The 15,894-nt window shown below is 37.1% G+C and overlaps 1 protein-coding gene across 11 annotated transcripts in view; it reads right to left on the bottom strand.

Annotated features, from left to right (window-relative positions):
• IL1R1 (interleukin 1 receptor type 1) overlaps nucleotides 1–15,894 on the bottom strand; it is a 74,811-nt gene that overhangs the window by 13,348 nt on the left and 45,569 nt on the right. For 10 of the 11 annotated variants that reach the window (XM_045550310.1, XM_045550314.1, XM_045550316.1 and 7 more), the window contains one exon: nucleotides 12,780–12,846. In XM_045550310.1, the coding sequence (XP_045406266.1) occupies nucleotides 12,780–12,840 (61 nt within the window). In that variant the 5' untranslated portion in view covers nucleotides 12,841–12,846. Of the gene's footprint in view, nucleotides 1–12,779; nucleotides 12,847–14,592; nucleotides 15,891–15,894 lie in introns of those variants that run through there. The other variant, XM_045550320.1, reaches the window with a different exon arrangement.

Here is a 15,894-nt window from a genome sequence, read left to right as displayed (position 1 = left end):
TTCAAGTTCAGCTATGTCACTTACTGCCTGTGTGCTGTGCCCTTGGCAAGTTATTTAAGCTCTCTCACCTCTTCTTTACTCATCTATAAAGTTAGGATAGTGTCGAAGAGATATGCATTTCAATATAAGATGGAGTAACAGAAACTGGATTGACCCTCCCACCTGAACAACTAGAAAATGGACAAAGTATATGAAACAGCACCGTTCAAGACATTGAACATCAGGAAGCAAAGCACAGAAAGATGGGAATCAAAGGAGGTGAGCCTTACCATTGTCTAAAACAACTATCAGGCCATGACACTACAAAGAGGAAACACAGGCAAAACCCAGTGAGTTGAGGAGACGGTGCTAAGAATCTAGACAGACCAAGAGTTTGCAAGGCAGAGGTCCAAGTGGTTAAAGCCACATAAAGAGAGAAAGAGTTTGGATATCTACAGAGTGTCTCCCTCAAGTTTTCAGCTGAGTACGATCAGTGTGAGAGTGTAAGAAAAGTACCCAAGACTAGAGTAAAAAATTGCCAGAAGGATTAGAGTAATACCCCATGCTGGAAACAGTTGCTGTTCCCAGCAGCCAGAAGGGAAAACCACATTAGTCAAGGGGCATCATGTAGAGTACCTAGAGGGGTTCTGACTCAGTAGTTGGGAAAAAATTAGGTCTATAATAAACCTCTTTCTGATCCTAATAATGTTTAGAATCAAGACCTGAAAGGATCAAACCGCTTCCAATTAACAGCCATTGGTAGAACAAAGCTCGAGAACATTTTTAGTAATACAAAAATACCCAGTAACCAACAAGTTAAAATCTACCACATCTAACATCCAATAAAAAGTCATAAGGCATGCAAATAATATACAACCAATAAGGAGGAGAAAAAAAAAATCAACCAAAACTGACCCAGAAATGACACAGATGATAGACTTAATAAAAAAGAAAATTAAAGTCATTATTACTACTGTATTCCATTTGTTCAATATGCTAGAGGAAAGATCAAACATGTTGAGTAGAGATATGAAAGATAATTAAGAGATCTTTTTTAAAAAAATAAAACTTTTAGAGAAGAAAACTACAATTTTGAGTTAAAAAATATGATAGATGGGGTTAACAACAGATTTGACTTTGAAGAAAAAAGATTAATGAACTTGAAGACATAGCATTAGAAACTATCCAAAATTAAGCACAAAGAGAAAAATAACAGAGCGAAATGGACAGGGCACCAGTTAGCTTAGGACAACTTCAATATATGTAATATGAATCACTGAAGAAGAAGAGAAGCAGGGAAAACAGAAAAAATATTTGAAGAAATACAAGCTGAAAATTTTAAAGATGCAATGAAAGTGATGTGTCCATGGGCCCCAAAATCACAATGAACCCTAAGCAAAAGAAACATGAAGAAAATTACATCAAGCACATAATAGCCAAATTGTTTAAAATCAGTGATGAAAAGAAAATCTTATAATTAGCCAGGAAAAAAAAGACACAATTAGTACACAGGAACAAACACAAAAATGACGTAGCCTTCTTTTCACAAACAATACAAGCCAGAAGAAAGTACAACAATATCCTTAAAGCACTGAAAGAAAAAAAAAATCAACCTAGAATTCCATATCCAGTGAAAATATCTTTCAAAATTAAGGAAAAATAAAGACTGCTTTCAGATTTATAAGAGCTGTAAGGTGTCATCACCAGTAAACCTGCAGTATAAGAAATATTTAAGGAAGTCCTTCAGAAAGAAGGAAAATATTATCAGATGAAAATGAATCTACACACAAAGGAACTAATAGCACCAGAAAAGTTAACTACATGAGTAATTATAAAATAATTTTTTCTTATTATTTAAATCTCTTTCAAGAAAACTGAATGTTTAAAGCAAAAATAATATACTGTGAGGTTTATAACATATAAAAATGTAAGATATGTGGAAACAATAGAGCAAAGTTCAAGAAAGGGGAAGTGGCTGTATACTGTTTTCAGTATTTTATATCATATACTAAATTGTATAGTATACTTAGAGGTATAGAGAGATAACTTAAAGATAGATAGTTAAGCCCTAGATCAGTCTTTTTAAAAACAGACACACACACTATAAAAGAGTTATGATTAATAAGTTAATAAAGGAAATAACATGAATCATAATTTTCAATTAATCCAAAAGGCAGAAAAAAGAGGAAAAAAATAACAGAATTGAACAGACAAGTAGAAAACAAAATAGCAAGATCTTAGAATTAAACCCAAATATATTAATAATCATAATGAATTTCAAATAATCTAGACACCCCACTTGAAAGGCAGAGATGATCAGTTTGGGTAAAGAAAGATCCAACTATATGGGGCCCAACATAAATGCATACGCTCACACACACACTTTATATATAATGACACAAATAGGTTAAGAATAAAAGAAGAGAAAAAGATATGCCATGCTTACGCTAATCCTAACAAGGGTTGATTAATTAGCTCACTTTAATCATTTCACAATATATACATATACTAAAACATCACAGTGTAAATATAGACAATTTTTGTCAACTTCACCTTAATAAAAAAATGAAAATAATACATTAATGAAAGCTGGAGTGACTATTATATTATCAGAGTAGTTTTACAGTAAAGAATAATCACCAGAGAGAAAAGAATCATATTTCATACTGATAAAGAAGTCATTCATCAAAAGGAACACAATAATACTAAACATTTATGCACCTACTAACAGTGCTTCAAAATACATGAAGCAAAAAATGATAGAACTTCAAGAACTAGAGAAACCAGCTCTGCAAGAAACTAGAGAAACCCCACTCACAAGGATTGAAAGAACAAGTAGAACAATTAAACAGATAATCAGCAATGATATAGAAAATATGTACACTATCAACCAATTTGATATAATTGATATTTACAGAAAATTCCACCCAACAACAGTGGAACATAGATTCTTTTTAAAGAAAATCTTAAGAAGTTTTTTTAAGATCAAAGAACTTACTGAAATATATCATATTCTTCCCTATAACTCAATGCTCAGTGAATTTGAAAGGATTTGAATTAGACAAACTATATACTCTAGTGACAACAGAATTAAATTAGAATTCAATAACAAAATGATATCTAGGAAGTCCCCAAATATCTGAAAGTAGCACACTTCTAAATAACCCGTGAGTCAAAGAAGGAATCAAAAGGTTGAGTATAAAGTATTTTTACCCACATGATAAGGAAAACATAATATATCAAAACCTGCAGGGTTCAATGACAATGGTACTTAGAGGGAGATCAATAGCAGTAAATGCCTATATAAGAACAAAAAAAATCTCAAATCAATGACTTTAGCTTCCACCTTAAGAAACAAAAAAAGGGACAGACTACATCCAAAGTAAGCAGTAAGCAGTTGCTCTTTGCCTGGGACTTCATTTATAAAGGGGACTGAGTGATGACACAGAAAAGCTAACATCATTGAAAGAAGACTTTCATTACTGACATTTCTGAAAGAAGGGGTGTGCCACATTACCAAAAGCCACAGAAGGAGTAACTCAGCGGGGTTATGAGACAGAAGTAGGAACAAGCGGAAAGGCCAGAGCCTTTATTGGGGTTTCCATGGGAAAGGCAAGGCAAGGTGACATAAACAGTGTAGGATTGGCCAGTCTGAGTCATTTTAGCAAGATTTGGGCATAGAGCCTGTCCCTAGTTGTTTGGTACCTGGCCCTGGGTTGATTTAGGGAAGGAGTGATATTGATTTGGTGTGTGAGTGTTGGATAAGAAGGTGGGTGGGGCACAGCCCTGGATCAGGCAGTCTCACGTGAAAGGCTTGCTCCTGACAAGCTGCCCACAACCCCTAGGGACTACCTAGCCCTCAGAGCAGCCCTCTCACAGGTAGGAAAGACCCCCCAAAATTTCAAAATATTATAATATACACAAAATTTAAAAACATGATTAATACAATAGAAGAATTAAGAAGTAGAAAAACAGTAATGATATAGATCGGAGAGGAAATCAATGAATTAGAAAACAGAGGAACAATAAAGAAAAATCAAAGATACCAAAAGCTAGTTCTTTCATAAAATCAATAAAATTAGTAAGTCTCTAGCCAGACTAATCAGGTAAAAAAAAAGAAGTGACATCTTTCATTAAAAGAATTTTTAATGAGTAGTAAGGGAATATTATGAACAACTTTATGACAATAAATTCAACAACATAAATTAAATAGGCAAATTCTTTGAAAGACACAGACAGCTAAAGCTCTCCCAAGAAGAAATAGATAGCCTGAATTGTCCTATATCTATTAAAGAAACTGAATTTGTAGTTAAAAACCATCCAGCAAAAAGAAAAATTCATGCCTAGATGGCTTCACAGATATATTCTAACAAGCATTTATCAAAGAAATAATACCAATTTTGCACAAACTTTTCCAGAAAATTGAAGAGTCAGTAATACTTCCCAACTCACTCTGTGAGGTCAATGTTATTCTGATATCAAAACCAAAACCATTACAAGAAAAGAAAACCATAAACCAATCTCCACCAGGATCATAAATCCAAAATTTATTTCAAATATTTTAGTACATATAATCCTACAATATATAAAAAAGGATAATGCACTATGAAGTAGGCTATATCCCAGGAACTCAAAGTTGAACTCACATCTTGAAAAAAATGAATGTAATTCTACAGTAAGAGATTTAAAAAAAAAAAAACTATATAATAATCTCAATAGACGTAGAAAAAGCATCTAATGATATGCTTCTCATCTAAAAAGGTGAGAAAAAATTCTCAGCAAACTAGGAATAGAAGGGAACACCCTGAACCTGATAAGAGACAGCTATGAAAAACTTATAATTATCATATATGGTGAGATTGGGCACAAGGCAAGGATGCCCACTATCACTGCTTCTATTCAATATTGCACTGGTGGAACTACCCAGTATATTAAGGCAAGAAAAAGAAATAAATGACATCCAAGTTGGAAAAGAGAAGTAACATGATTTTATTTGCAGACAAGATGATCATTTATGTAAAAAATGTTTTGAAATCTAAAAAAGACCTATAAATATTATTAAATTGTAGGATATAATATGAATGTACAAAATTGAATGTGTTTGCATATACCGGCAAAAGATATTTCAAAACTGAATTTTGTTAAAATAACATTTAGAGTAGCATCAAAATATATTAAAAATTAAGGATAAATTTGATAAAAGATGCCTAGGAGACCTGTACCATAAAAATTATAAAATGTTAAAAAAATTAAACAAGATCTAAATAAATGAAGAAATACATACTTTGCTCATGGATCAGAAGACTTGATATTGTTATGATATCAGTTCTCTCCAAATTTACTTATATTTAATTCAATCCCAATCAAAATCTGATCCAAATTTTTTGTGCCAATGGACAAGCTGATTCTAAAATTTATATAGAATTAGCCAAAACAATTTTTATTTTAAAAAGAATAAAGTTAGAGGAGTTACACTGCCTTATTTCAAGACTCATTATAAAGCTACATCAATTAAGACAGTATAATATTGGTATAAAGATAAATATGTCACTGAGACACAATAGATATCTCAGAAATAAGTCATAAATGTCAATTTATTTTGACAAAGTTACAAAAAAAATTCAGCGCAGAAAAGACAGTCTTTTCAACAAATTGGATATCCTCGTGCAAAAAAAAAAAAAAAATCTTTGGAGGCAGGATTTCCAACACGGTGGAGTGAGGGTCTCCATAAATCAGTCCTAAAAGCAACAAAAAGACTGGCAACAATTTTCAAAAACAAAGGCTTATAATAATCAAAAGAACATTCATTAAAAAATAAACAAAAACCTGCCGAATCACAGTAGAGCAGCAAGGTTTGTGACTTTATGACTTAAACTACTTCCATCTTCCTCTTCCTAGCTTCACAATAGCCCCGAAAACCAGCAGCTTTGCAAACTCATTATCTGTGAATACCAGCAGGCTTGCAAGAATGACTGGGTCTGGAGCTCCTCAAAGGTCCCATTCCCACAGCACTGGCAGTTCCTGAAAGTCATATTCATAGAGGACTGTCATTATTGACCTAAGACCTCCACAGAAAAAGCCCTATCTCCAGGGTGTCAGTGTCAACTGTTTAACATTACAGCTGCCTGAGGCTGTGACACCAGTTGAAGCAAACAAGAGCCATAACCCCTGAGTAGATTTGAAAAGCTTTCTCCACATATTCCTGGGGAATCTAGAAGGGTGCCCATGTATGGAGGGCTGTGCACATGCCCAGGAAAGAGCAGAGAAGGCACCAGTCTCCCTGATTCCGAGGTCAAACACAAGCAGGACATGAAGGCTAAGATAGAGCTGTAAACAACCTAAGTACTGAAGGTGTGCCCCAACACACATAGGGCCCCTCAGCAAAAAGTGGAAAACTCACTGGGTCAAGAAATTTAAAGAAATTGCTGGGCAGTCATTAGATGACCACTAAATTAACCAAGCACTGACTTCAGTGGCCACACAGTCCAGGAAATGCATACTTTAAAGGATTAGCCCAGCAAACTCATTAAACAAGTGAATAGAAGCAATAAAAACAACAACAATAGTAAAAAAATCACTAAAAACAACATGCCGTGTGTGTGTGTGTGTGTGTGTGTGTGTGTGTGTGTGTGTGTGTGTGTGTGTGTAGGCGAACATCTGATTTCTAAAACTGCAATCTTATATTACCTAAAATCTCATTTTTTTCAACAAAAATTATGAAACTTGCAAAACAAACAAACAAACAAAAAAAACCAGTAACATATAGTCCCCACACAGGAAAAAAAGGTGCCAATAGAAACTGTCCCAGAGGGGTCCAGATGTTAGACTTACTAGATAAAAACTTTAAATCAGCTCTTAAAAATATGTTCAAAGAACTAAAGAAAATTATATTTAACTAATTAAAGGAAGGTATGACAACAATGTTACACCAAGTAAAGAATATCATTAAAAAGATAGAAATTATCAAAGAGAACCAAGTGGAAATTCTGGAGTAGAAAAGTCCAATAAATCAAATGAAAAATTCACTGTAGGGACTCAACAGCAAATTTGAGCTAGAAAAAGAAAGAATCAGTAAATTTGAAAATAAGTCAACTGATTATTGGAAGATTATCCAATCTGAAAAGAAAATCAAAGAGAATACTAAACAGAGCCTCAAAGACCTCTGGGGCTTCATTGAGCATAGCAACATATGCATGAAGGGAATCCCAAAAGAAAAAGGAAAAAAAAAGGGCCAGGAAAAATATTTGAAGAAATAATGGTCAAACATTTCCCAAATTTGATGAAAAACATCAATCAACACATCTATCTTAGTCCATTTTATGTTGCTACAACATAACATTAATTACCTGAGACTGGATAATCTATAAAGAAAAGAGGTTTATGTAGCTCACAGTTCTGTAGGCTGGGAAATTGGTGGCTACATCTGGCAGCTTCTGGTGAGGACCTCATGTTGCATCAAAACATGGCAGAAAAATGAAAGGTGAGCTGGCTGCAGCAAACGGGCAAAACAACAGAGGCTACCTTGCTTCCTAACAACCTGTGCTCACAGGAACTAGCAATTCTTATGAAAATTAACCCAATCTCCTGAGAAAGACATTAATCTATCATGTCAATAAACACCTCTTAAAGGCACCACCTCCCAACTGCAACATTGGAGACCAAGCCTCGACATGAGTTTTGGTGGGGACAAACCATATTTAAACCATAGCAGCATCTCAGGAGCTCAAAGGATTACAAGCAGGACAAATTAAAAAGATACATTAATATATCCAGACACATCATAGTCAAATTTGTAGGATGACAAACACAGAGTCTTAAAAGCAGCAAGAGATAAATGCCTTGTTATATGCAAAGGATCTTCAACAAAATTAATAATTGGCTCTCAAAACCCACAGAGGCGAGAAGGCAGTGGGATGACATATTCAAAATGCTGAAAGAAAGACTATCGATCAGGAATTCTATATCTGGCAAAACTATCTTTCAAAAAGGAAGGAGAAATGAAGAGATTAACAGATAAACATAAACAGAGAATCCACTATGAACAGACCTGTCCTACAAAAAAAAATGCTAAAAGGGCCCGTTCAGGCTGAAATAAAAGAACCTAGACAGTAACTTGAATCCAAATAAAGAAATAGGGAATACCAGGAAAGGAAACTCCATAGGGAAATACAAAACTATGTAGGTAAATATTTAAAAATACATAGGTATTTTTGGCTTATAACTTCTCTTTTTTCCAATATGATTTTAAAAAGTAATTGTATTAAACAATGTCTATAAATAAATCAAAAGGGGTCACAGACTTGAACGTAAAACCTAAAGCTACAAAACATCCAGAAGGAAATATAGGAGAAAATTTTTGTGGTCTAGGATTAAAGATATTTAGATATAATACCAAAAGTATAATCCAAAAAAAAAAGTAAGGATAAATTGAGACCTTCAAAATTAAGAATTCTACTTTTTGAAAGATGCCATAAACAAATGAAAAGACAAGCCATATTCCGGAAGAAAATATTTATAAATCATATATATAATAAAGATCATATATTCAGAATATATAAAAAATTCTCAAAACTCAACAATAAGAAAACAAATAACACAATACAAAATGGGCAAAAGGTTTGGAAGTTTCACCAGAGAAGATATATGGATGGTAAGTAAGTACATGAAAAGACATAAAGGTAAGAAGTGAAACCATAAAAATTCTAGAAGAAAACATAAGAAAAACTCTTCTGGACATCAGCCCAGGCAAAGAATTTATGACTAGGGCCCCAGAAGCAAATACATCAACAACAAAAGCAAATAAATGGGACTTAATTAAACTAAAGTTTCTGCATGACAAAGGAAATAATCAACAGAGTAAATAGACAACCCTATGGAATGGGAGAAAATATTTGCAAACTATACATCTGAAAAAAGAGTAATATGCAGAATCTACAAACAACTTACAAATCAGCAAGAAAAAAACCACAATAAAAAGTGGAGAAAAGACATGAACATATATTTTTTTTTTCAAAAGAAGACATACAAATGGCCAAGAAACATGAAAAAATGCTCAACATCACTAATCATGAGGGAAATGTAAATTAAACCCACAATGAGATACCACCTTACCCCTGTCAGAATGGTCATGACTAATAAGTCAAAAAACAATAGATGTTGATTCAGATACAGTGAAAAGGGAACTCTTATACACCATTGGTGGGAATGTAAATTAGCACAACCTCTACGGGAAACACTATGGAGATTACTCATAGAATTAAAAGTAGACCTACCATTCAATCCAGCAATCCCAGTGCTGGGTATCTACCCAAAGGAAAAGAAGTCATTATCTCAAAAAGATACTTGCACCAAAATGTTATTCATAGCACAATTCACAATTGCAAAGATACGGAATCAACCTAAGTGTCCATTAACTAATAAGTGGATAAAGAAACTGTGATTTGTATACATATATATACACACACACACACACACACACACACACACACATACACACCATGGAATACTACTCAGCCATAAAAAGAAATGAAATAATGTCTTTTGCAGCAACATGGACAGAATTAGAGACCATTATTCTAAATGAAGTATCTCAGGAATGGAAAAACAAATAGTACATGTTCTCACATGTAAGTGGGAGCTAAACAATGGGTATATATAGCCATAAAGTAGTGTAATGGGCATTAGAAACTAAGAATGAAAGGGTGGGAGGAATAAGAGGGATCAAAAATTACCTACTAGGTACAATGTACACTATTCTGGTGACTGGGACACTAAAAGCCCCAACTTCACCACTATACAGTTCTTCCATGTAATAAAAAACACTTGTACCCCCAATCTATTGAAATAATAATAAATGGGCAAGTAATCTGAACAGACATTTCTCAAAAGAAGACATACAAATTGACAATAAATATATGCAAAAATGTTCAACATCACTAATCATAGGGGAAACCCAAATCTAAGCCACAGTGAGGTATCATCTCACCCCAGTTAGGATGGCTACTATCAAAAAGACAAAAAACAAAAAATGTTGGCAAGGATACAGAGAAAAGGGAACTCTTACACACTGTTAGTGGGAATGTAAACAGGTACAGTCACTATGAAGAACAGTAGGGAGGTTCCTCAAAAAAACTACAACTAGAACTATCATATGACCTACCAATCCCATTACTAGGACTTTATCCAAAGGAAAGGAAATCATTATATTGAAAAGAAATCTACATCCCCATGTTTACTGCACCATTATTCACAATAGCAAGACAGGGAATCAACCTAGGTGTCCAAGAACAGATGAATGGATAAAGAAAATGTGGCATATGTACACAATAGAATACTATTCAGCCATATAAAAGAATGAAATCCTGTCATTCATGGTAACATGCATAGAACTGGAGGACACTATGTTAAGTGAAGTAAACCAAGAACAGAAAGTGAAACACCACGTGTTCTCACTCATATGTAGAAGCTAAAAAAAGTTGATCTTACAGAAGTAAAAAGTAGGACAGAAGATACTAGAGGCTAGGAAGGGTACGGGGAAGAGAGGGATTGAGAGTGATTTGTTAAAGGATACAAAATTGCAGCTAGATGGGAGGAATAAATTCTAATGTTCTATACCACTGTAAGATGAGTATACTTAACAAAAATATATTAAATAGTTTCAAATAGCTAGAAGGAGGACAGTGAATGTTCCCAACACAAAGAAAAGATAAATGTTTGAGATAATGGATATGCTAATTACTATGATCTGATCACTATACATTAAATGTACTGAAACATCATTTTGTACCCCACAAATGTGGACAATTACTATTTGTCAATTAAAAAACTAGAATTGGAATAAAAGTAGCCAGGAACTTAGAACGGTACCTGCACAGAGTGAGAACTAAATACTTAGCTACTAGGAATAGCTGAAGCAACAATAACGGTAGTGATAAAATGAGTAAACCTTAAGTAAGTCCTCAGCTGGACATACTATCCTAGTTATGTGAGGTTTGTCCCAGCACTCTGCCAAAATTTTTCTGGTCAAGGTCACCATTGGTCACCCAAGGTCACCCATGAATTTTAAGCTGCTAAATCAAATAAACAACTCTCAGACATCGTCTTACTTGACACGTACTTTGACGCGTTATCGTTCTCTCATCTTTGAAATACTTTCTTCCCTCCCTTGGCTTTCAGGACACTTTTCTGTTCTCCTCCTGTATTTCAGGTAAGTCTTTCAATGGTTCTCTGAACAGTGGAAGGTTGGGCCATCAATCCTTAGAAAGCTATGGGGCTCAGTCCTTGAAGTTCTCATCTTTTCTAGCCACACTCCATGACTCCATTCAGACTCCTGGTTCTTACACCAGCTGCTTGCTGAGGTCTCCAGTTTTATAAATCCAACCCAGAACTCTCCCTCAGGCTCTAGACTGCCCAGTTGATGTCTCCATTTAGACACTGGACAGCTGATCAACAGGTGAACTTAACCTACCCAATCTGAACACCTGATCTGCCCCACCCCATGAGTCGCAATTCTGCTTTGCATTTGCTCAGCCTCAAACCCCCTGGAGTCATCCTTGATTATTCTCTTTCTCTCAAACCTCACATCCAATCCATCTGCAAATCCCTATGGGCTCTATTCTCAAAATACATTCAAAATCTGACTACTTCTCACTTCTCATCGCCACCCTCAGACAAGCCATCAGTATTTCTTGCCTAGAACAAGCCACTATCATGGCTTGCCTGGATTTTCACAATAGCCTCTTAACCAGCTTCTCTATTTCTGCCCTTATCTCCCTAGGACCTACTCTCTGGACAGAAACCAAAATCTAAGTCAGATCACTCCTCTAATTCTGAACCATGAACCCTGCAGTCTTCCCATCTCAGGCAGACTACAAGCCAAGGTCCTTAGAAAGGTCTGCAAGATCCTACATAATCAATTCTCCACCATCCCCCCATCACCCAAATATCCTCATCCCTATGACTTCCCTCATCTCCCATTATGCTCCAGCCATGCTGGTATTTTAGTTCCCACAACAGGCCAAGTACTCTTGGCCTCAGGGCCTTTGCACATGCTGCCTAGGATATTCCTACATCCCAACCTGGCATCTAAACAGCTCTCCTTTTCTCTTCCTTCAGGTAAACTAAAAAATCAGCTTCTCAGTGAGGCCTTTTCTGGCCACACTATCAAAAATATAACCTACTGCCCATTCCAATCCCAAGACTTTATACACTTCTGGGTTTTTTTCCTCCCTACACTTATCACCATATGACATAATATATATTTATTTATCTGATATATTGGCTCTCTCTCCTACAAGAATATAAACCCCATGCAAGCATGTATTTCTGTCTGGGTTATCCACTGTTCTATCCCCAGTACCTAGTACCTGGCATACAGAGAAAATGAAGAAATAGAAAGAAAAACAAAACAAACTGTCTCTTGATGGTTTCTAGACTTGGGTTCATAAAAACTATGCATTCACCTCTTCTAAATGAAAGCCAGAATTTCCTGTATCATACTCTTCAATTAGCAAGAAAGTGGGAAGAAGCCTGGGCTGGACTTGGATCTAGAGTTTAGTTCTTGCTCCAAAACTAGCTCATGACCTTGGGCTCTTAATGTTTCCCAATCTGTGAGAGAATGAGAAGTGAAAATGCCGAGAGGAACTTCCAGCAGTACAAGTCTACGACCGGGGAGCTCTGTGTCCTGGGATTGCTTCAGCAGAAAGGGGTAAGAAAATGGACTCTGTTATGGAAGGTACTTTATGTATTCTAAATAATAGATATTCTTAGCGGACAAGAACACAAGGAAATGCTTAACTTACCAGCCTCCAGAGAAGAAATCAGTAGAGCTATGAAACAAACAAGTCTGGGTGACACTTTCATATTCTCCTACAGAAAAGGAGGAATAGAAGACAAACATAACAATGTTACTATTGCAGCAAATCTCTGAAACTAAATATGCTGACACCCCAACTGTCCCCACCCTCTACCCCAAGTCAAAATGATGAATTAGTTTTTAATGCACCATTAATGTAATCATGTTTGGCTTCTGGTTAGAAAATAGGGGAGTTGGGGGTTGGGGATGAAGATTTTTCACAGAACTGAGGACAAACTCGACAATTTAAGATTAAAAAAATCTTCCATCATCTGTCTCAATATACATTTCCTGTATTGCATCCCACTTAAATTTCCCCCAAATCTAGTCTGCATCCGAAGTAGACCAACCCCTAAACCAGCTTTCCTTTGCTTGTGTGGATTTGTTCCTCACCTTGAACATACTCTGCCACCAACACCCACTTGACAATGTCTCCCATAATTCTAGGTCGACTCAAAGGTCATGCCTTCATTTTATAATGTGAGATACAAAATCGCTTGTATGATATGATATAGGTACATAGAAATGCACAAAAAAAGACTAAAAGAAATTATAACAATATGCCAAAATTAGGTTGATTCTTGTGGTTTGGTGGGTTTCCCCTTGTCTGGGACTTTATAGACTTGCTAAAATGTCTAAAATGAGTATTGTATGACTCTAATCACAAAGGAAAAAAGAAAAAAATTCCACAGCCCCCGTGAGTGGTTTCAAAGGGCACATCAACACAATAGTAGCTACAACAATACTGCTCAGTGACAGGACGACATACTCAACTGAGGTCCTGGTAACTTACTAATTTAATTACATAAGGCTTTGTCTACATACATGGCAAGCAGTATAATCAGATTAGGTACTTGGCCAATACAGCAAATCTAAAAAGAGAACACGCCCATTGCTTTAGCTACAAAACAAAGTCACTAAAATAGTATAGTGTTTAGAATAAAAATAAACATGCAAACAAAATATTTTAACACAACAATCATTGAGACTCTGATGATGTGATCATCAGAATATTAACTGGAAAATGTTCTATTTAAGAAGGTGCATCAAAACGTATGAAAAATATTACAATGTCTTTCTAAAACAAATTCAGGAAAGAAAAGAATTTCTAAGCATGCGAGACACACCCATTCACATTCTCCTCACTTTACGCCAAGTACCAGGACGCTGATCCCTAAACCTGGCTCAAGCCTTGAAACCTCCCCCAGAGCAGTAAAACTGCATTCCTTAAATATCCTGTAATTCTGACCTTTTATTCCCATAAACAGGCCATCTCTCAAATTAGTCTAGATTACTAGTATTATTACCATACACACTTTTAAACTAGGTTCAGATGATTAAATAAGACAGAAGGCTTGAAGCCTTGCAGCCTGGCAGATGAACTCTCTCTCGGAAGTGAGTTTTAAGTCTTTATGATAGAGGGGAAAAAAAGAAAGGGTTAAAATGTTTCCCAATCACCAGTTCCAGGCCAATCAGTTACTTACATTAGTTTACCATCAACAGAATAAGGGCATTGCGAAATCAGCTGAACACTGCCAGCTGCTCATTCATTCAGTTACAAGATCGGGCTTGTTTGACCATTAGGCAGGGAGAAGAAAAGAAAGATGCCAGACTGAATTTTATGGAGCGTGTATCTCAAGATATAATCCCAAATTGATTGTGGACAAACAATGTTTAATCATACATCCAAGGCTGGCGGCCTCTACCATAGGGCAGGGTGATCTTGGACGCATCTCCTCCCTGAGCCTCAGTTTCCCCACCTGCACAAGGCGAGCAAGGAGCCAGCTGATCTCAGACGCCTTCTTGCTCTAATAGACTATAAAGGGGAGGGTCGAGCCCCACAGGTCCAGGCTTAGTCCTGCCCCAGAACTGCTCTGGGAAAAGGCCTGGGGACGGGAGTGCCCTGTCTCCTCAGCAGAAGCCTTTCTGAATCTGCATCAGCCCCCAGGACCCTGGAGCAAGGGGCCAGCACCAAGCCTCGGGATGGGCGTTGAGGGTCACATGACCTACAGGAATGAGGATGTCAGGAGGGAAGGCGGTAAAGGATGCAGCCAAGATTACAACACACACACTCCCAACAAAAATCAGCACAACCCCATCATGCCCTCAGATAACACAGAAATCCCAAGGTGCAGCCAGCCCCGACTGACCTGTGTAGCGCCAGTAGGGAAAAAGGCTGTCCATCCAAGTCAGGAAGTCCCTCAACACAGACAGCACGTTGGATAAAGGCTCAGCCTGTGTGCCTCAGTTCCCCCATTTGACAAAATGGGGATGAGGACAACAGCCTTTGTCATGGATGGTGCTATGAGGGTGAAATGAGTGGCCACAGGGAAAGGGCTTAGCACACTGTCTGGCAAACAGTCACTCTCAAATGCTAGCTGTTAGAAACCACCCCATCCTCTGATGACAAATACATTTTGCCAAAATGTTTTCAGTTATCCATTCATTTCTTTATTCACTCACTGACACATTCAACAATTATAAATTGAATATCTACCACATTCCTGCATCCACCCTTGGCTCTGGGAACAAAAGTTGGGATAAAGGTGCCGGCCGGGCTCCAAGAGCCCAGCAACCAGGGGGAAAGTGGGGACGTCCGCAGAGAGTTAGACTTGGATGTGGGGCGTCCTGGGGAAGCACTTCTCCCAGGGCAGGACCGCAGACAGGGCCCTAACTCAGCCTGGAATAGGCGGCAGGAGAAGATCCAGCAACGTCAAGTTCTCAAGCATAGACCGAAGGCCATGCCAAGAGGTGCGGCTGCGAGCCTACACGCGCCCACGACATGAAGAGGCTTGCTGAGGATCTGGGACTGTAATTTGAAGGTGGCAGAGAATTGCTTAAAGGTTTTAAGTCATAGGGTGGCGTATGGTTAGATCTTCATTCTTTGTGGACATTTTGGCACCTGCCTGGAATACAGACGGCAGACGGGAGAGCAGGCTGCCTCTGAGGCCACAGGGGAGAGGACAAGGGGTGGGCCAGCTAGCAGTGGCCAGCAGGCAGTCAGGACCATATCTGAGAACACATGGGGCAGAGCGGAGAAGGGGGATGTCTGGGCCTGACTC

This window comes from Lemur catta, chromosome 4, assembly GCF_020740605.2.
Source record: "Lemur catta isolate mLemCat1 chromosome 4, mLemCat1.pri, whole genome shotgun sequence".
NCBI classification, from domain to species: Eukaryota; Metazoa; Chordata; class Mammalia; order Primates; family Lemuridae; genus Lemur; species Lemur catta.
This window is presented reverse-complemented; position numbering and strand designations above follow the sequence as displayed.